The sequence below is a fragment of the Mytilus galloprovincialis genome, chromosome 3 (assembly GCF_965363235.1).
Source record: "Mytilus galloprovincialis chromosome 3, xbMytGall1.hap1.1, whole genome shotgun sequence".
NCBI classification, from domain to species: domain Eukaryota; kingdom Metazoa; phylum Mollusca; class Bivalvia; order Mytilida; family Mytilidae; genus Mytilus; species Mytilus galloprovincialis.
Genome location: NC_134840.1, coordinates 80,629,681 through 80,652,294, shown reverse-complemented (window position 1 = coordinate 80,652,294; position 22,614 = coordinate 80,629,681). Strand labels below are relative to the sequence as shown.

The following is a 22,614-nucleotide window of genomic DNA, read 5'->3' as shown; positions in this document are numbered from 1 at the left end:
AACTTAATTCAAATAGTTTGGGGGAGGGGGGGGGGGGGTCAAACTGCTGCAAGTTTTGTTTAAATTGACATCGATTTTACATACATCCTAATTGGTCAATCAATTTTTCCCAAATTAAGTTGAGAGGGGGGTAGGGGGGTCAGTGAAAAAACTATATGAATTAAGTTTTTTATCCTTCATTAAACTTTTGATGTCGTCCCTTTTTTTTTATATATTTATGCCATTTTGTCAAAGTCACAATGATGTTCATTTTTATCAACAGATTGAAAGGAACACTAAATATTGGTTTTACTAAAAAAAAATGATATCATGAACTATAACTTTATTATTCTGATTATATACTGTGCGAGGAACTTCAAAATCGTAGTCATTGTCCAATTTCGTCTATCAGCCAACTATCTGTAAAAAAAGATTACAATAATTAAGATATTTTTTTACCAGGAGATATTCATTATTGATAAATACGATTCTTACTTAATGTGTAAATACAGACTGGCCGGTTCGAATGGAAAGGTTAATTCAATGGCTTGTGTATGTGCAACGCCCATCGTGACATACAGTCGAAAAATGCGACTATTCTTAACTATTCTTTCTAGACAAGACATGTTCATGACGAATTAAGTTTTGCTTAATTATAAACTGGCAATGTTGTTTCCAGTTTATAATGAAGCCATGCTCATGCCAGTTCAAGCTATTAAATGTTATTTTAAATTTATTTGAGAATTTTCGCTGTTCGTATTGTCAATGTTAATTCATCATTACTACAAAAACTTCATCTGGCGCTTGTTCTAAGCAATATATTAAAATATGTAGTCTCAGATCGCTATAGTTGTAATACTTACTGGATTGAAACAATTATACAAATCATGTTTTAATACCCTGTATCATCACCATAACCTGAAATTTGAATTAACGCAATATTAAACCATACTTCAATTAACTCATCATAGATACCAGGTTCGATTTTTTTGGCGACAAACGCGCGTTTCGTCCACAAAAGACTCACATACCTCTCTGTACGCACTTTGTAATATTCTATTACAACAAGCAATGCGAACAATTCAATTTTATAATGAGAGAAAATAAGTAACAATTTTAATTGTATAATTGAAGAGAGAGATGGGTTGGCGTTCATTTTCTTTTTTTTTTCGAATCATAATGGTGATAAAAACCAATATACCGATATTTATATGGCAAGAACATACAATATATAAACTGATATGAAATATCCCTGATTAATATCATTCCAATGTTATAAGCGAAATACAATGAAGACCACATTCTCCTTAAAAAGGGAACTTTAATATCCCCAACTAAAACAACACATATTTTTCAAAACCAAAATTCAAAAAGTCTTCCTGAGTGGTTTAAGTAGTGGAACTATTTTTCACTTTAGCCCGTTATCAGTTCGAACGTCCCGTATGTGGCAGAATCAACGCTCGACACCATTCCTTATTGACTAGGATTGTAAGTTTTCTTACCGCAGGTCGGTGGTTCTATACGGGCATTCCGAATTCCTCAACGAATAAAATCGGACCGACCCGAAATAGCACAATGGTGTTGAAATTAGTGTTGAACATCAATCAATCAATCAATCAATTATTACCTGGTCTTCTGTTAACGTTAAACTTTCTGTAATTCTTAGGACGGTAGACAGGAGTACATGAAAGGAAATATAATGAACAATGCGCGTTGCTTTAATAAGTTAATTTGTAAACTTAACATCATGTTTATTAGAGATAGTTATTTTAAAGACTTAGAGCCAATCAAGTTAAATGCGTGGATGGAGTCGTTGTATTAATTTTCGCACTGCAGAATGTATTTGTGATATTTTTAATTTGGGTATGCCTGGGACTACTTTTAAAGAACAGCAAATCTTAATTACCAACACTTGCCAACATTTGACAAAATATCATTTACGGTTAATATTGCCAAAAAAGTTCAAGGTGATCAATATGAAATATGAAGGTTTAGTCAGTTGCTGATCATTGGTTAACTCATCACCCATAAGTTTCTAAAAAACCTAATAACACCAAACTGTTATCAAACTGTCATAATTTATTACAACTTTAAAGAACAAACTGACGTCCCTTTTCAAAAAGAATGAAACTAAAAGAACACAATCTAGTTGCAGATCAGCACGTGTTTGTATCTGTTTTTTTGACAACTTGTTTGTAAAATTATTCGAGCTTGACTTAACCTTGAACATTTTTTACTTGAGTTTTAGTCCATTGTCGTTAATTGAGTAGAATGTGTTTCCCTTTACAGTCATGTTTAACAGTTTAAGGGAAACAAGCACAAATTCTTGAGAAGATTTATTATAATGAAACGGTTCCACTGCAAACCACCTAAAATTTTAATTCACAACTTTATTTTTTGTTTTTATCCATTTAAGTTAAGGTTCACATTTCAGAAAGTGTTTCTTATATGCTTCATTTGCATCACACTTTCTCGAAGGGCAACTTAACAAAGCCATGGACTACAATCGTTTAAGAAACTGGTATTTTTATTGGATTTTGTCATACTTTAAATTTGCTAGTATCTCAGTTATGAGTATATTAAAATTTGCTAGTATCTCAGTTATAAGTATATTAAAATTTGCTAGTATCTCAGTTATAAGTATATTGAAATTTGCTAGTATCTCAGTTATAAGTATATTGAAATTTGCTAGTATCCCAGTTATAAGTATATAAAAATTTGCTAGTATCTAAGTTATAAGTATATTAAAATTTGCTAGTATCTCAGTTATAAGTATATTAAAATTTGCTAGTATCTCAGTTATAAGTATATCAAAATTTGCTAGTATCTCAGTTATAAGTATATCAAAATTTGCTAGTATCCCAGTTATAAGTATATCAAAATTTGCTAGTATCTAAGTTATAAGTATATCAAAATTTGCTAGTATCCCAGTTATAAGTATATCAAAATTTGCTAGTATCTAAGTTATAAGTATATTAAACTATTAATTTTACACACCAGGCCTAAACATAAACTGTCGCCTTCCTCCGTTTCTGATTGTTATCCCATTTATACCTGTAACAAAAATATTTATTTTCATAATCTTATGAAAAGTTTTTAAAAGTTTTGAATGTAACAAATTTTAGGAAGATGTTATTCGGACAAATACATAGGGAATAATATGGTTTTTATACAAACTACTGCCTGTTTTCCATGAAGTCATCAACGATTGCCCTAGATGCAGTAGGGTTTATGATGTAAGAATTACAGCGTTTGGCTTTTCCATAATCAAATGACATGTTAAAAGAGATTGTCACCAGACACCAAGCATTTTGTCAAAAATATGGAAAGTGTCTAAATCACATATAAAGGTTAAAACCAACCACATACAACGATTCGTCTTTTTAATGAATTGGTAGTTCATAGAGTTGCTATGAAAAACAGGTGCAAATTAAAATTAGACCTACAAAGTATAAAAAAATTCCTTATTGTTATTTTCTCGAATATAGAAATACTGTTGCTGTTGTTTTTTTTTTTTTTGTTTTTTTTTTTGTTTTTTTGTTTTTTTGTTTTTTGTTTTTTTTTTTTTTTGTTTTTTTATTAAGATAAGAATATGTGGTATGCTTGCCAATGTGACATCTCTCCATAAGAGACCACATGTACGGAAATTAAAAACTGTAGGTCACCGCACGACATTCAACAAACCTACCCGAAATAGCACAATGGTGTTGAAATTAGTGTTGAACATTAATCAATAAATCAATCAATTATTACCTGGTCTTCTGTTAACGTTAAACTTTCTGTAATTCTTAGGACGGTAGACAGGAGTACCTGAAAGGAAATCTAAGTTGCAATATCCCAAGTAAGTAACAGGAATGAACAATGCGTGTTGCTTTAATACGTTAATTTGTAAACTTAACATCATGTTTATTAGAGATAGTTATTTTAAAGACCTAGTACGGGGCGCCGAATGGGACTCTTGTGGTTTTGTACAAAATTCAATTCTGTCATAACAAAATCATTTTTGTCTTACAAAACTATGTGGTACAGACTTGTTTTATGAGAATTTCAATTTTATGATGACAAAATCCATTTTTGTCATTTTTGTCATGACAAAATTCATTTTTGTAGACAAAATTTATTTTTGTCATGACAAAAGTCAATTTTGTCAAAAAGGTATGCAAATATAAACTTATTTGTATACAAAATTGACTTTTGTTACCTGATATGGAAATTAAAACACAAAAGTCAATTGTGTGAGACAAAATTGACTTTTGTGAGACAAAATTCAATTTTGTGAGACAAAAGTCAATTTTGTATGCAAATTTGTTTAGTTTGGATTCTGTGAACTATTTTGCATACAAAATCGACTTTTGTGAGACAAAATTGACTTTTGTGAGACAAAATTGACAAAATTGAAATTTGTCTAACAAAAGTTAATTTTGTCTCAAAAAAGTCAATTTTGTGACGACAAAATTCAATTTTGTGATGACAAAATTGACATTTGTGAGACAAAATTGACATTTGTGAGACAAAATTGACTTTTGTGAGACAAAACTCAATTTTGTGAGACAAAATTCAATTTTGTCAATTTTGTTTCACAAAAGTCAATTTTGTCTCACAAATGTCAATTTTGTGTCACAAAAGTCGATTTTGTATGCAAATTAGTTCACAGAATCCAAACCAAACAAATTTGCATACAAAATTGACTTTTGTCGCCCAATTTTCAAATTAGGTAACAAAAGTAAAGTCTGTGTTAAAAAAATGAATTTTGTGTCCACTGAAAGATAATTTTGCATGACAAAATTTTAAATTTGTAGTATGCTACAAATTTTGTTAAACTGAACTCATTTTTGTTGAACAAAACTCACTGTTGTCCGTACAAAATTGAATTTCGAGTACAAAATCACAAGAGTCCCATTCAGCGCCCCGTACATAGAGCCGATCAAGTTAAATGCGTGGATGGAGTAGTTGTATTAATTTTCGCACTGCAGAATGTATTTGTAATATATTTAATTTTGGTACGCCTGGGACTACTTTTAAAGAACAGCAAATCTTAATTACCAAAACGAGCCAACATTTGACAAAATATCATTTACGGTTAATATTTTGCCCAAAAATTTCAAGGTGATCAATATGAAATATGAAGGTTTAGTCAGTTGCTGATCATTGGTTAACTCATCACCCATAAGTTTCTAAAAGCCTAATAACACCAAACTGTTATCAAACTGTCATAATTTATTACAACTTTAAAGAACAAACTGACGTCCCTTTTCAAAAAGAATGAAACTAAAAGAACACAATCTAGTTGCAGATCAGCACGTGTTTGTTTCTGTTTTTTTTTTTTTTTTGTTTGACAACTTGTTCGTCAAACTATTCGAGCTTGACTTAACCTTGAACATCTTTTACTTGAGTTTTAGTCCATTGTCGTTAATTGAGTAGAATGTGTTTTCCTTTACAGTCATGTTTAACAGTTTAAGGGAAACAAGCACAAATTCTTGAGAAAATTTATTATAATGAAACGGTTCCACTGTAAACCACCTAAAATTTTAATTTACAACTTTATTTTTTGTTTTTATCCATTTAATTTAAGGTTCACATTTCAGAAAGTGTTTCTTATATGCTTCATTTGCATCACACTTTCTCGAAGGGCAACTTAACAAGGCCATGGACTACAATCGTTTAAGAAACTGGTATTTTTATTGGATTTTGTCATACTTTAAATTTGCTAGTATCTCAGTTATGAGTATATTAAAATTTGCTAGTATCTCAGTTATAAGTATATTAAAATTTGCTAGTATCTCAGTTATAAGTATATTAAAATTTGCTAGTATCTCAGTTATAAGTATATTGAAATTTGCTAGTATCTCAGTTATAAGTATATTGAAATTTGCTAGTATCTCAGTTATAAGTATATTAAAATTTGCTAGTATCTAAGTTATAAGTATATTAAACTATTAATTTTACACACCAGGCCTAAACATAAACTGTCGCCTTCCTCCGTTTCTGATTGTTATCCCATTTATACCTGTAACAAAAATATTTATTTCATAATCTTATGAAAAGGTTTTAAAAAAATTAGTTTTGAATGTAACAAATTTTAGGAAGATGTTATTCGGACAAAGACATAGGGAATACTATGGTTTTTAAGCAAACTACTGCCTGTTTTCCATGAAGTCATCAACGATTGCCCTAGATGCAGTAGGGTTTATGATGTAAGAATTACAGCGTTTGGCTTTTCCATTATCAAACGACATGTTAAGAGAGATTGTCACCAGACACCAAGCATTTTGTCAAAAATATGGAAAGTGTCTAAATCACATATAAATGTTCAAACCACATACAACGATTCTTATTGAATCTTTTAAATGAATTGGTAGTTCATGGAGTTGCTATGGAAAACAGGTGCAGAATTAGACCTACAAAGAATTAAAATTCCTTATTGTTATTTTCTCGAATATAGAAATACTGTTGTTGTTGTTTTGTTTTTTTTTTTTCATTATTAAAATAAGAATATGTAGTATGTTTGCCAATGAGACATCTCTCCACAAGAGACCACATGTACGGAAATTAACAACTGTAGGTCACCGCACGACATTCAACAATGAGTGAAACCCATACTGCATAATCAGCTATAAAAGATCCCGAAATGACAAATATAAACAATTAAAACGAGAAAAACTTCAGCGTTTATATTAAGTATCAGAGTTTAAGTCGCATAGAGCAGCAGTGAAGAGACATTTAAATTGTCGAACTGCGAATCTAGTGCAGTAAATTGATGTCGTTGTTGTTTTAATTCCATATAAAGATTAAGATGGCGATCAAGGTCAAAACAAAAGAGAAGAGTTTGAAAACAGTCTTTGTAAAACAATAAAAGAAGATAGGGTTCGAGAAGACTTTTAAAGCTTGTAGATCAAAGAAGGAACATTTGGAATAGAATTTCGGTAAAACAAATAGATGAAATTTTAAAACACTTTTTTTTTAAACGAAGAGGAAGAGTTTTGAGCAAACCGACAAATCACAAAAGAATAATCCCACTCTTGGTTTCTAAATACGATTATTTAAAGGATTTGAAAATTTTACCTAGATTTTTTTTCAATTTGAAACTTCGTTTTCAACTAAGTGTTTAAAACAATCGAGTTATCACAATATTTTTTTGCAATATATAATTTTTGTTTTGTTTTACCTCCATAATTAAATGAAACAGAACATATGCATACACCGATAAAATCAGACCAATCAATATATTTGGGGGTTTTATATAGATAAACTCATCATAGATACCATGACTTAATTTTGTATATACGCCAGACGCGCGTTTCGTCTACAAAAGACTCTTCAGTGACGCTCGAATCCAAAAAAGTTAAGAAGGCCAAACAAAGTACGAAGTTGAAGAGCATAGAGGACCAAAATTCCTAAAAGTTTTGCCATATCCAGCTAAGGTATTCTATGCCTGAGGTAGAAAAGCCTTAGTATTTCAAAAATTCTAAATTTTGTAAACAGTTAATTTATAAATATAACCATATTAATGATAATTCATGTCAGCACAAAAAGTTCTGACTACTGGGCTGGTGATACCCTCGGGGAAATAAATCTCCACCAGCAGTGGCATCGACCCAGTGGTTGTAAATAAACTCATCATAGATACCAGGACTTATTTTTGTATATACGCCAGACGCGCGTTTCGTCTACAAAAGACTCATCAGTGACGCTCGAATCCAAAAAGTTAAGAAGGCCAAATAAAGTACGAAGTTGGAGAGCATAGAGGACCAAAATTCCTAAAAGTTTTGCCAAATCCAGCTTAGGTATTCTATGCCTGAGGTAGAAAAGCCTTAGTATTTCAAAAATTCTAAATTTTGTAAACAGTTAATTTATAAATATAACCATATTAATGATAATTCATGTCAGCACAAAAAGTTCTGACATTGTTAACGTTTATTAATTAATTAATAATTATTATCTAATTTCTAACACAATTCTATATTAGTATTCTTGTAATTGTTATAAAATACAACAAATGACATAGTTATAAACCTGAACTTGAACAGTATCCAATTTTTTAGAAATTTACCTGTGACGTCACTTTTGTGGCGTTGTGACTTGGATGGAGAGTTACCTCATTTGCACTCATACCACATCTTCTTATATCTATTCACCCAGTCGTGTGAAAGGCAGTTCGTGGTTCTGTTGTGATGTCCTATGTTGTTTTACGTGTTCGTTTTTAATCTGTGTTTAGCATGTCGAAATGTACTATTGAATTGTGTATTGGTGTATTTTTCTGTCTTGACTGTTCTTGCATTTATTTGTACTGTATTCCTGTCATGTGGTGGGGGTCATTTTAGTGTTAAATTTAATATTGTCGTAAAAGTGCAAGGTTTGGCCAGTCACAAAACCAGGTTCAACCCACCATTTTTTCTTAAAATGTCATATACCAAGTCATGAAAATGGCAGTTGTTATCTTATAGTTTGTTTCTTTGTGTGTTACATTGTCATTTGTATTTTGTTCACTTCAGTGTTTCTGTTGTTTCGTTGTTCTCCCCTTATTGTTGATGTGTTTCCCTCGGTCTTAGTTTGTAACCCGGATTTATTTTTGTCTCAATATATTTATTTAGCGGTCTACTACTGTAGCCTTTACTTTTGGAACATCGTAAAAGACCTTAAACAAATCGTCAGTAAAATGGTTTTGCATAAAACATGCAGCAAAATATCCATAGATATTTACAATTTTCCCTATGTGTTACTGTTAAGGTCATATAACTCTGGTAAGATATGTCCGAAAATTTTCAAATTTCACATTTACTCATCCAAACAATATTGAATAATCTTTGTAAAAAAATTGATCCAAGCTACTCAAGGACAAGTACAAAATGCAAAATTAATACAAAATTTAACCATAAAAGAGACGAGCAAAATGTTTGTCATCGTAAATAGCCTAAATAATAGTAAAGAGACTATATTTGTCAAACAACAGCGAATCTTACATTGTCTTAATTCTGCCTCACACGAATGCTTTAACAGTATTTAGGAAACTTCCTTTAAGGAACACTTTACTGAATTAAAGATTTATGTTTTCTTTATCCAAGCCTACCTTTCTGGGTCATAATTGTTCTGATCTGTTACGTTTTACTATAACTTACCTCCATTGTTAACCTTTCGATACCCTGTAGACCCATAATCATTTCCGTGACCTGAAGTAGTATGTGTGCTTTGAGATCCACCTAAGATGTTGGATATGTGGCCGACCGAATTTCCTGTGTTGCTAGTGCTTGGTACAACTATAACCTTCTTAGATTTGTTATATCCGGAAGACCCATAGTCTTTTCCGTGACCAGACCACGGTGTATTTGTGCTTTGAGATCCGCCTAAAATTGCGGATATATGGTCAGCCGAATTGCCTGTGTTGCCAGAGTTAGATACTACAACCGTTTTAGATTTCTTATATCCTGAAGACCCATAGTCTTTTCCGTGACCTGAAGATGTATGTGAGTTTTGGGACCCACCTAAAATTCCGGCTATAATTCGGGCCGAATGTACTGTGTTGCTAGTGTTCGGAACAACTATAACCTTCTTAGATTTTTTATAACCTGAAGACCCATAGTCATTTCCGTGACCTGAAGATGTATGTGTACCCTGAGATCCACCACTTAAGATTCCGGCTAGATTGCCAACTGAATTCCCTGTGCTTCCGGAGTTCGATACAACTACAACCTTTTTATGTTTCTTATATCCTGAAGACCCATAGTCATTTCCATAACCTGACGATGTATGTGTACCCTGTGATCCACCACCTAAGATTCTGGCTATATTGCCGACTGAATTTCCTGTGCTTCCAGAGTTTGATACAACTACAACATTTTTAGGTTTCTTATATCCTGAAGACTTATAGTCATTTCTATAACCTGATGATGTATGTGTGCTTTGAGATCCACCTAAAATACCAGCTAGATTGCCGACTGAATTTCCTGTACTTCCGGAGTGCGATACAACTACAACCTTTTTATGTTTCTTATATCCTGAAGACCCATAGTCATTTCCATAACCTGATGATGTATGTGTACCCTGAGATCCACCACCTAAGATTCCGGCTATATGGTTAACTGAACTTCCTGTGTTTCCAGAGTGCGATACAACTACAACCTTTTTATGTTTCTTATATCCTGAAGACCCATAGTCATTTCCATAACCTGACGATGTATGTGTACCCTGAGATCCACCACCTAAGATTCCGGCTAGATTGCTGACTGAATTTCCTGTGCTTCCAGAGTGCGATACAACAACAACTTTTTTAGGTTTCTTATATCCTGAAGACCCATAGTGATTTCCATAACCTGACGTTGTATGTGTGCTTTGAGATCCACCTAAAATACCAGCTAGATTGCCGACTGAATTTCCTGTACTTCCGGAGTGCGATACAACTACAACCTTTTTATGTTTCTTATATCCTGAAGACCCATAGTCATTTCCATAACCTGATGATGTATGGGTACCCTGAGATCCACCACCTAAGATTCCGGCTAGATTGTTGACTGAATTTCCTGTGCTTCCAGAGTGCGATACAACTACAACCTTTTTATGTTTCTTATATCCTGAAGACCCATAGTGATTTCCATAACCTGACGATGTATGTGTACCCTGAGATCCACCAACTAAGATTCCGGCTAGATTGCCGACTGAATTTCCTGCGCTTCCAGAATTCGATACAACTACAACTTTTTTAGGTTTCTTATATCCTGAAGATCCATAGTCATTTCCATAACCTGACGATGTATGTTTTCCTTGAGATCCACCACCTAAGATTCCGGCTAGATTGCCGACTGAATTTCCTGTGCTTCCAGAGTTTGATACAATTACAACTTTTTTAGGTTTCTTATATGAAGATCCATAGTCATTTCCATAACCTGACGATGTATGTGTCCCCTGAGATCCACCACCTAAAATTCCGGCTAGATTGCCGACTGAATTTCCTGTGCTTCCAGAGTTTGACACAACTACAACCTTTTTATGTTTCTTATATCCTGAAGACCCATAGTCATTTCCATAACCTGACGATGTATGTGTCCCCTGAGATCCACCACTTAAGATTCCGGCTAGATTGCGGACTGAATTTCCTGTGGTTCCAGAGTTTGATACAACTACAACTTTTTTAGGTTTCTTATATCCCGAAGACCCATAGTCTTTTCCATAGCCTGATGATGTATGTGTGTTTTGAGATCCACCTAAAATGTTAGATATGTGGCCGACTGAATTTCCTGTGATGCTTGTGTTCGGTACCACAATAACCTTCTTAGATTTTCTATATCTAGAAGAGCCACAGTCATTTCCGTGACCTGACCATATGTCTGTGCTTTGAGTTCCACTTAAAATTCCGGCTATATGACCGACCGAATTTACTGTGTTGCTAGTGCTTGGTACAGCTACAACGTTTTTAGATTTCTTATATCCTGAAGACCCATAGTCTTTTCCATACCCTGACGATGTATGTGAGTTTTGAGATCCACCTAAAATTCCGGCTATAACTCGGGCCGAATGTACTGTGTTGCTAGTGTTCGGAACAACTATAACCTTCTTAGGTTTCTTGTATCCTGAAGACCCATAGTCATTTCCATAACCTGACGATGTATGTGTACCCTGAGATCCACCACCTAAGATTCCGGCTAGATTGCCGACTGAATTTCCTGTGCTTCCAGAGTTTGATACAACTACAACTTTTTTAGGTTTCTTATATCCTGAAGACCCATAGCCCTTTCCATAACCTGACGATGTATGTGTACCCTGAGATCCACCACCTAAGATTCCGGCTATATGGTTGACTGAATTTCCTGTTCCTCCAGAGTTCGATACAACTACAACGTTTTTACGTTTCTTATATCCTGAAGATCCATAGTCATTTCCATAACCTGACGATGTATGTGTACCCTGAGATCCACCACCTAAGATTCCGGCTATATGGTTGACTGAATTTCCTGTTCCTCCAGAGTTAGATACAACTACAACCTTTTTATGTTTCTTATATCCTGAAGATCCATAGTCATTTCCATAACCTGACGATGTATGTGTGCTTTGAGATCCACCACCTAAAATTCCGGCTATATGGTTGACTGAATTTCCTGTGCTTCCAGAGTTTGATACAATTACAACTTTTTTAGGTTTCTTATATCCTGAAGACCCATAGTCTTTTCCATACCCTGACGATATATGTGAGTTTTGAGATCCACCTAAAATTCCGGCAATAACTCGGGCCGAATGTACTGTGTTGCTAGTGTTCGGAACAACTATAACCTTCTTAGGTTTCTTGTATCCTGAAGATCCATAGTCATTTCCATAACCTGACGATGTATGTGTACCCTGAGATCCACCACCTAAGATTCCGGCTAGATTGCCGACTGAATTTCCTGTGCTTCCAGAGTTTGATACAACTACAACTTTTTTAGGTTTCTTATATCCTGAAGACCCATAGTCCTTTCCATAACCTGACGATGTATGTGTACCCTGAGATCCACCACCTAAGATTCCGGCTATATGGTTGACTGAATTTCCTGTTCCTCCAGAGTTAGATACAACTACAACCTTTTTATGTTTCTTATATCCTGATGATCCATAGTCATTTCCATAACCTGACGATGTATGTGTGCTTTGAGATCCACCACCTAAAATTCCGGCTATATGGTTGACTGAATTTCCTGTGCTTCCAGAGTTTGATACAATTACAACTTTTTTAGGTTTCTTATATCCTGAAGACCCATAGTCTTTTCCATACCCTGACGATGTATGCGAGTTTTGAGATCCACCTAAAATTCCGGCTATAACTCGGGCCGAATGTACTGTGTTGCTAGTGTTCGGAACAACTATAACCTTCTTAGGTTTCTTGTATCCTGAAGACCTATAGTCATTTCCATAACCTGACGATGTATGTGTACCCTGAGATCCACCACCTAAGATTCCGGCTAGATTGCCGACTGAATTTCCTGTGCTTCCAGAGTTTGATACAACTACAACGTTTTTAGGTTTCTTATATCCTGAAGACCCATAGTCCTTTCCATAACCTGACGATGTATGTGTACCCTGAGATCCACCACCTAAGATTCCGGCTATATGGTTGACTGAATTTCCTGTTCCTCCGGAGTTCGATACAACTACAACGTTTTTACGTTTCTTATATCCTGAAGATCCATAGTCATTTCCATAACCTGACGATGTATGTGTACCCCGGGATCCACCACCTAAGATTCCGGCTATATGATCTACTGAATTTCCTGTGCTTCCAGAGTTTGATACAATTACAACTTTTTTAGGTTTCTTATATCCTGAAGACCCATAGTCTTTTCCATACCCTGACGATGTATGCGAGTTTTGAGATCCACCTAAAATTCCGGCTATAACTCGGGCCGAATGTACTGTGTTGCTAGTGTTCGGAACAACTATAACCTTCTTAGGTTTCTTGTATCCTGAAGACCCATAGTCATTTCCATAACCTGACGATGTATGTGTACCCTGAGATCCACCACCTAAGATTCCGGCTAGATTGCCGACTGAATTTCCTGTGCTTCCAGAGTTTGATACAACTACAACGTTTTTAGGTTTCTTATATCCTGAAGACCCATAGTCCTTTCCATAACCTGACGATGTATGTGTACCCTGAGATCCACCACCTAAGATTCCGGCTATATGGTTGACTGAATTTCCTGTTCCTCCAGAGTTCGATACAACTACAACGTTTTTACGTTTCTTATATCCTGAAGACCCATAGTCATTTCCATAACCTGACGATGTATGTGTACCCCGGGATCCACCACCTAAGATTCCGGCTATATGATCTACTGAATTTCCTGTGCTTCCAGAGTTTGACACAACTACAACGTTTTTATGTTTCTTATATCCTGAAGATCCATGGTCATTTCCATAACCTGACGATGTATGTGTGCTTTGAGATCCACCACCTAAAGTTCCGGCTATATGGTTGACCGAATTTCCTGTGTTTCCAGAGTGCGATACAACTACAACGTTTTTCGATTTTTTATATCCTGAAGATCCATAGTTATTTCCATAACCTGACGATGTATGTGTGCTTTGAGATCCACCACCTAAAATTCCGGCTATATGGTTGACTGAATTTCCTGTGTTTCCAGAGTTCGATACAACTACAACATTTTTCGATTTTTTATATCCTGAAGATCCATAGTCTTTTCTGTGACCGGACGATGTATGTGTGCTTAGAGATCCACCTAAAATTCCAGCTATATGGTTGACCGAATTTCCTGTGTTTCCGGAGTGCGATACAACTACAACGTTTTTATGTTTCTTATATCCTGAAGACCCATAGTCATTTCCATAACCTGACGATGTATGTGTGCTTTGAGATCCACCACCTAGGATTTCGGCTATATGGTTGACTGAATTTCCTGTGCTTCCAGAGTTTGATACAACTACAACTCTTTTGGGTTTCTTATATCCTGAAGACCCATAGTCATTTCCATAACCTGACGATGTATGTGTGCTTTGAGATCCACCACCTAGGATTCCGGCTAGATTGCCGACTGAATTACCTGTGTTGCTAGTGCTTGGTACAACGGTAACCTTTTTAGATTTTCCATAACCACCACTGTACCCTGCTTTCCCGTTACTATTATCGTATAATTTGTTCCCGTAACTGTCACCGTATCCTGTTGGCGTACCATAACCATCGTTTGATTTGTAGTCTGGTATTAGAGATGCTTAAAAAAAATTATGAAATTTATAAGATTCTTATTGAGTTTGGCCGCATAAAGCTGTGATTTTTATGTTTGTATTGCTTGTCTCATCCAACAATATATATTTCAATATGTATTAATATAGTTATTTTAGCCGGAATGTCATTAGGGGTTGATGCTGTGTTTTGCCTTTATCTAAGTTGTGATTTTCGTTATTTGATTGTCTATTTGACCTTTGTGTCATGTTACAGGTATTTCATATCTTTTTGATAGTTTTTCGTTAATTGTGCCATAGCTTTTGTTGAAACCCCCAGCAAGAACCTCGCGATACGAAGTCGAGATTGGTTGCCGAGGGGTTTCAACAATAACTATGGCATAATTTACGATACACCGTAAAATAATTCAAAAATATGGAATATCTGTTTTAAACTGTTGTATCTTTCGCCGTTTAAAATGTTACATTTCCTATTAATTTTTTGTTTGTTTACTTTTTAAATAATTTTGATAATGATAAGTTTAATTATCATTTTAGAACTTTACACATAAAGCTCTGTCTTCTATCTAAAATAAGCATTGAGTCTTGATACCGTGATAATGTCAGTTAGACCATGCGGATTCTTGGAGAGCCAATCTGTAAGACTGTAACGCTACAATAGAGATTTAGGGGTAATTCGAGGATGCAAGATACTACAGATTTCTAATTATTTGTATGATTTCTGGAATACCAGACTAAGATTTGAACTGCAAATGTTTACTTTTTTTATTTTTTTTAGATTTTATCAGAATGATCAAAATGTTGTTATTTCTAACAGGCCTAGTATTTCCGACGGAAAATATCGGCTATACATTTTATAATGGACGGCGGCCGAGCGCCCCTTTGCCAAACATTATCTATGTATTAAGGTGGACCAAGTACCCAACACTTTCACTAAAATTAATTTGGCTCGTTTAATTTTCATAAAATTTTGTCAAAGTATATACTTTGATACTTTAACAAAAATATAAAAATTTAAAAAATTTTGAACCAACCGTTTTGCCAGAAAAATTACACTGGTTATATAGCAATTTGACAAACACAAATTTTGATCATTGAGAAGCTTAATATTCCTTTTACAACACAACGTAATTAAAATGTTTAGCTGACTTTTCAGAGTTATCTCCCTGTAGTGTTAGGTACCACCTTAACTTGAAAATCTTTTCAAATATAGGGATGTTCTTTCCTGTGACTTAATCACAGTCAAGTTCAATTTTCACGATTTTAGCTTTTATCGTTGTTGAGTTGTAGAACTTTAAGATGCAAAAAGTAATACTTAGATTGATTTTAGCCTTTCCACTTCTAAACCCTATATAGAATCGTTAATGTTTTTTACTTGATCCTGTTTAAGGGTCCTGTGCCCGTATGCATAAAGCTACTTAATTCAAGATTTGTTCCGAATGGACGGATTTTTCAACATGTCTTACGATAAATCAGTATTACGATTGGATATTTTAACTTAGTGGTTTTACGCATGCGGGCAGATTTGTAAAAATCATTTGCACGCAGGACAATTCGGTTTGCTGTCAATCTGACATCCTTTTGTTAAATATATATTTATAGTTCTAAGAAATCTAATTTCATAAGAATCTCTCTAAGATTTTGGAAGAATCAAACCTCGTTTTAATTTATATCAATAGCCCAAGTCGTATAGATATTAAAAGAGTTTTCAATATGGTCACATTTAAGATACCATGTTTCCTATAGATATAGTCCTTAAAATTTAACCAGACGCTTTCTAATTCTTACGGTCCTACACTTTTGTAATTAAACTAAAGGAACCTCGTTGAATATAAAAAAGATGTGTTATTATTAAAGTCTATCAGCAGTCACAGTTTATAACAAATATGTTTGAAACATATAGCTGTAAAATGTGGCTATACTAGTATACATATCAACAACCAGTAATCAACTTATATTTTCCAGTATAATATATATATGTAAAATACAAAGCTTAAAACAATTATACCTTTTGTTTTAAAACTATTTTTGTTTTGATCTTGGAGCAATTATTTGGTTTATTTAAAAATATGGGACAAGAGTTGGCGTATTTTCTATTCCAATCCTGAGTATTCGCTTATATACACTGGTGCAAAGGGGGCAGCTATGCTTAACATGCTTAAGTGGATATGCTCCTACACTGTGTTCCTATGTAAAAATAAAAAGTCAACCGAGCGCGGACAGGTCTTGTTTTCTTTCTTGTTTAGTTCGAATCAAAAAACAACCATGGCATAAATGTGAAAAACATACCTTTGATAGCTATGGTATAACTTTTGGTTATTGAGATTTATTTCGGATTGCATTCTTATAGGCTCCATTGATTGTACATCTATATGTTTATATTTTTAATAACACAAAGCCCGACGAGGTTGATATAATTGATTGTTACACAGGAGAACCATTGCCAACCGAGGATCATAGAAAATAACTGAATACTTATCTAATTTGAACCACAGTAGACACAAACCAACTCTTAACCGTACGTGAGTACAGCAAGAACAAACCCAGAACTTATTACAAAAAAATGTAAACGAAAAGGACAAATCTAATGAAGAGAGTATAGTTAATTTTGAACATGGAACGGAATTATACTTATTTTCTTCGTAGATTCCTCCGCAATGGAGCACCCGCGTCAAACGATAGTAAAATGTAAAAACCTTATCTTTAGATAAATACTAATATAAAAGAAAAGTTTGTAGGGGGATATATTTACAGCAAACTATTAATGATCGTTTTAGTATACTTTAAAACAACATTAGCTATAGTAAGTCAAATCAAAACGATGTCGATACAAGTAAGTAAAATTGGTGCTCAAGAATTTACAGTGGAAATATTTCCTGTAAAATCATACATGTGTAAAGATGTATCTAAAACCTTACCTGCACTTGATGCAAGACATGTTGCTATAATTATTCGCCACATGGTCGACTGTGGTTCCGTTGACCAAGAAACCACTGTATTTATACCCCAGGCACACCATTAGTTGAATACACCCTTACCATTATATTACAATGCATTTGCAAATTATGTTTACTTTACAATGGTATTTTTACATAATAGGAAAAAATATGCATTTGCTTTCATAACCAGATTAGTTTTCGATTACACTTCTTTTTTCCGCCAAATTATAAAATCGATATCACATATCATTAACATGTACTAAAATAAAATCATAGGAAATTGACTTGATGTAGCAAACTATTATTTTACAATATATTTCTTTTAGTGTGTCTTTTTGAAATTGTCTATTATGGTACAATCCAGGAACATTCTAGGGTAAATTTAAATATACCAATCAGAGCATTGTCCATATCGTGGTTTTTATATCGTAAGAACCACTGTTATTATACCTCGGTTTTAACTAACACACAATTTTCAAAAGTACTCGGACGGGGACAAGATAATTATTTTCACATTTATCTGCACCATCCCCATGTATACTATTATTAATATTCTACTATAATATATAGAGACTCTCTATATGATATAGCAGTGATCGCCATGTAGAAGAAACTTTATAGAACTAATAGTTAATAGAAAATTTAATACACTTTAATATTTATAATAAAGATATACGTATGTTCAAAGTATACAGAAACGCGAAAATAATAGATTATAACAGAAAACAAAAAAATAACGAATTTGAAAAAAAAAGAAAGGGCTTAAAAATATTGTCCTGTCTCCATGTACCTATATGACTTTTGATATCATTTTTTAAATTCTCCAGACATATTTTTTTTTTACAAAAATTCAGCCTAAAATAGTTAACATACTTTCAACCAAGCTTAAAGTGTACGCAATTTTAGAACGCCATGACTGCCTTATGTTAAGGATCAGCATTATATGCAGTGCTCACAACATTATATGCAGTGCTCACACCATTATATGCAGTGCTCACAACATTATATTAAGTGCTCACAACATTATATTAAGTGCTCACAACATTATACGCAGTGATCCAAACATTATATGCAGTGGTCACAACATTATATGAAGTGGTCAAAACATTATATGAAGTGTTCACAACATTATATGAAGTAGTCACAACACTATACGTTTTTTGTTGATGAAGGTGATTATCGGTGATGGTAATGATGATGTTTGATGTATGATGAGATCATTTGGTAGACTTCGTTTTTTATCGGAAAAATATAATAATTGGTAATGTACAGCAAACAAATTTAAACATTTATTAAAGTCATGTTATCATTAAGGCAGTATACAATATTTAAAACTGATTGAAATAAGTAAATTAAGAAGTATGATCAATTTACCACAAATTTATTCCACACCAGGGCATTTTAAACTTATTTTGAGGACCAGTTTCCCCATATTCACAACTTAATATGTATATATATTTAAATGTTTAATAAATTGCTTCGCCGAACGCAGTTGGATACGACAGCAGAGGTCCAACCCTGAACCGTTTGGACAAAAATTGACACAGTATTCACGCTTGATTCAGGTCTGAATTTGGAATGTAATTAAATATTTGACACATAATAGGTTTCTGACACAGAATAACTGTAGGCAAAGAACTTAAAACTGGTTATATAATTTTAATTTATACTTATTTTTTTTGCTTTTGCACTACGCTGTTGCGAATTGCCCCACCCACTCCAAAAATTAAAAAAAATACCCTCCTTTTCTTGTTGATTTTGTGCAATACACTATGCTGTTGCATACTGACCCCAACCCGAAGAAGAAAAGAAAAATGTATCCCCCATTTTTTTCTTTTTAATTTCTGAAATCTGATATAGGAAAAAAAATTCTTTACACATAATTTTAAAGCAGTGTAAGGGAGGTAATCAAACATGTCTTGATTACCTTAATATATTTGGATTACCTTCCTTACACTGGTTTCAAATTGTCTTAATTGACCATTAACCAAGAAACCCTTGTTTTTCCCTCTTTTCTTACTCTAATTCCTAAACGGTTTGAGCCATAACACCTCCCCCATCTATCCCTCCGAGCAAATCATAACCATCCCTTTGTGGTTTGGAAACTTGTGGTATAATTTCAGAGATATTCATACACTTCAGTGGCGGATCCAGAACTTTTCCTAAGGGGAGGCCCTCTGACTGACCTAAGGGGGGGCCCTCTCCAGTCATGCTTCAGTGATTCCCTATATAATCAACCCACGAAAGGGGGGGCCCGGGCCCCCCAGGCCCCCCCCCCCTGGATCCGCCTATGCACTTAATGACTGTACAAAAATGTCTATTTGGACCCCCTTTTTGGCCCCTAATTCCCAAACAGTTAAGACCATAACCCCCCAAATCAATCCCAACCTTTCTTTAGTGGTTATAAACCGTGTGTTAAAATTTAATTGATTTCTATTAACTTATACAAAAGTTATTATCCGGAAACCATCTGTCTTCGGCGACGCTAACGACGACGACAGTCATGATAGCAATATACGACCATTTTTAAAAAAAAAAATTTTTGCAGTCGTATTAAAACATGTAGATTTATACACATATATTGTACATTTCTGAATAAATATATTCAGATAACTCGGGACTGTAATTAAGATATGTTATGACCCAGTATTTTTCAAGGAGAACCAAATATCTGTCAGAAGTATACTGTTCATTGCATTTTTTAATTTTTTTTTTTATTAATGTTAATCAGCAATTGTAAATAGAATTTTACTTAAAAACATTTACGATTTTCAATCATATTTTAAAAAGGCATGTCACAGCAATGTTTGGTGCAAAATGACTAGTTTGTGAATTAAAATTCTTTTAAGAATATAATTCGGACTATGCTATACATAAAGGTCAAATTAGTTTCGACAATTATTCGTCGTCAAAAGTAACTTTCCAGATAACGAAAAAAATATTCTGATATGAAATTTTCAACCTTTTACATTGATCCTAACATGGGATATGGAAAAAAATTAGTAGTAAAAATAACAGTCAATCCCCGGGCTATAGACAAGCTTGTGTGTGAGAAGAATTATAGAACGCCAATAACAACAACGAGAAGAATTCACAGTAAAACAAAATAATTAGTGTAGACTTTAAATAAAATCAAAGAAGTGCTCAGTAACATATAGCATTCCTCTTTTATGTGCTGTTGCTATCATCTGGACCTAAACACAAATTTGAATCTTTTTTCAAGGTCCAATGTTATCAAAGAAGTGCGATCTAAAATATATTATTCTTCTATGACTTGTAGTTGATTAGATTTTGTATCTTAATGTACCTTAACCAGAATTAATTTAGGTCAAGATGACTCTTTTTTCATGGACAATCGTTACTATCCAATAATAGTAAATCATTCTTTTTTACTCACAGTTTGTTTCAATCTTTACCTAAATGCAAAACTTAGATGCATGTTTTTTTATTAGTTGTTAGTTGCTTTGAACTAGCTGTCAGTAACTGCGAATACTCTCAGATCAGTACTTATAGTGTTTTTTTGTTGTTGGGATATACAAGTACCCATCCACGTCCACTCTATTTTCTTGTTAGATGTATTTATATTTGTATCCATCTGATCAGTTAAGCCTTTTACAACTGATTTTCATAGTTCGTTACAGTTACGCCAATGTCCCAGGTTAGAGGAAGGGTTGGTATCCCGCTAACATGTTAAAACCCGCCACATTCTGTATATATGAGCCTGTCCCAAGTCAGGAGGAGCCTTTATTTCAGTTGTTGTCGTTTAATTGTTAATATGTTTTATACATGTTCGTTTTTCGATCGTTTGTTTGTACATAAATTAGGAATGTTTTACGTTTATCATTTCGGGGACTTCTAAAGCTGACTATGCGGTATGAGCTTTGTTCATTGTTGAAGGCCGTACTGTGGCCGTTTAGTTGTTAATTTCTGTGGTGTCATTTTGTCTCTTGTGGAAAGTTGTTTCATTGGCAAGCATACCTTTTTTTTATATATATATATTAACCGTACAGACTGACGAACAAACGTAGTAAACGTTTTATTCACCCCCCACAAACTCAGTTTTCATAAGAGATGATAACTTTAAATGAAAATGTTAAACTGGGTCTTGAAAGGGCAAATTTTTCTTATGAAAGTTTATATCTCTATATAAGACTGTTGATCATATTTAGAAGACAAACTACTTGGCGTGCTAAAAAGCTTGTAAAAAAATTGGAATAATTGATGTAAAGTAATGTTAAACACCTACAATGAAATGCTTTAAACTGCATTTTCCATATCTGTTAGAAACTTATTCATGAAAAGCCAAATTCTGAAAATCGATGCCAAAAATGACTCTATCATAACATATATAAGCTAGCGTAATATGGCACTTAGGTGTTATAGAAAGCTGACTATTTTATTTAAAAGGTAATTAAGCTTTTTAAAACTGAGTACGGACTATAAAGTGGCACCTTGCTAAAGTTCTTCAGTAGGAAATGAACTCGAGGAATATATCATACAAATTTTCCTTTGATATTACATTAAATAAACTTTCTATTATTTAACTTACATTTTGCCATTCGCATTCCTACGACGAACAGAACTAGTTCAGTCATTCACCTCTTAGTTTCATCTTTTCCTTACTTATTTCAATTAGTTTTAAATATTGTATACTGCCTTAATGATAACATGACTTTAATTGTTAGCTGGGCATTACCAATTATGGATTCGGTAATTTCCGATAAAAAAAAACCGAAGTTTACCGAATGATCTCATCATACATCAAACATCATCATCACCATCACCGATAATCACCTTCATCAACAAAAAACGTATAATGTTGTGACCACTTCACATAATATTGTGACCAATTCATACAATGTTTTGACCACTTCATATAATGTTGTGACCACTGCATATAATGTTTGGACCACTGCGTATAATGTTGTGAGCACTTAAAATAATGTTGTGAGCACTTAATATAATGTTGTGAACACTGCACATAATGGTGTGAGCAATGCAAATAATGGTGTGAGCACTGCATATAATGTTGTGA

At 33.8% G+C, this 22,614-nt stretch overlaps 1 protein-coding gene across 1 annotated transcript; it reads right to left on the bottom strand.

The window, feature by feature from the left end:
- Positions 1-307: 307 nt before the first annotated feature.
- On the bottom strand, positions 308-17,601 carry LOC143066824 (uncharacterized). The gene is made up of 7 exons (XM_076239635.1): positions 17,559-17,601; positions 14,502-14,669; positions 9,096-13,691; positions 5,930-5,986; positions 3,733-3,789; positions 843-897; positions 308-399 (listed from the first exon to the last, which is right to left on the bottom strand). The coding sequence occupies exons 1-6, from the start codon at positions 17,599-17,601 to the stop codon at positions 872-874; spliced, it is 4,947 nt and encodes a 1,648-aa protein (XP_076095750.1). The 3' UTR covers positions 308-399; positions 843-871.
- Between the last annotated feature and the right edge of the window lie 5,013 nt (positions 17,602-22,614).

Bases quoted from the DNA above. Each gene is read 5' to 3' on its own strand.
- LOC143066824 (XM_076239635.1), bottom strand. From the start codon at position 17,601: ATGTGGCGAATAATTATAGCAACATGTCTTGCATCAAGTGCAG. The intron at 14,670-17,558 runs GTAAGGTTTTAG...ATTTTTTTTAAG, and splicing joins ATGTCTTGCATCAAGTGCAG to CATCTCTAATACCAGACTAC. The intron at 13,692-14,501 runs GTAATTCAGTCG...ATGGGTCTTCAG, and splicing joins ACCAAGCACTAGCAACACAG to GATATAAGAAACGTAAAAAC.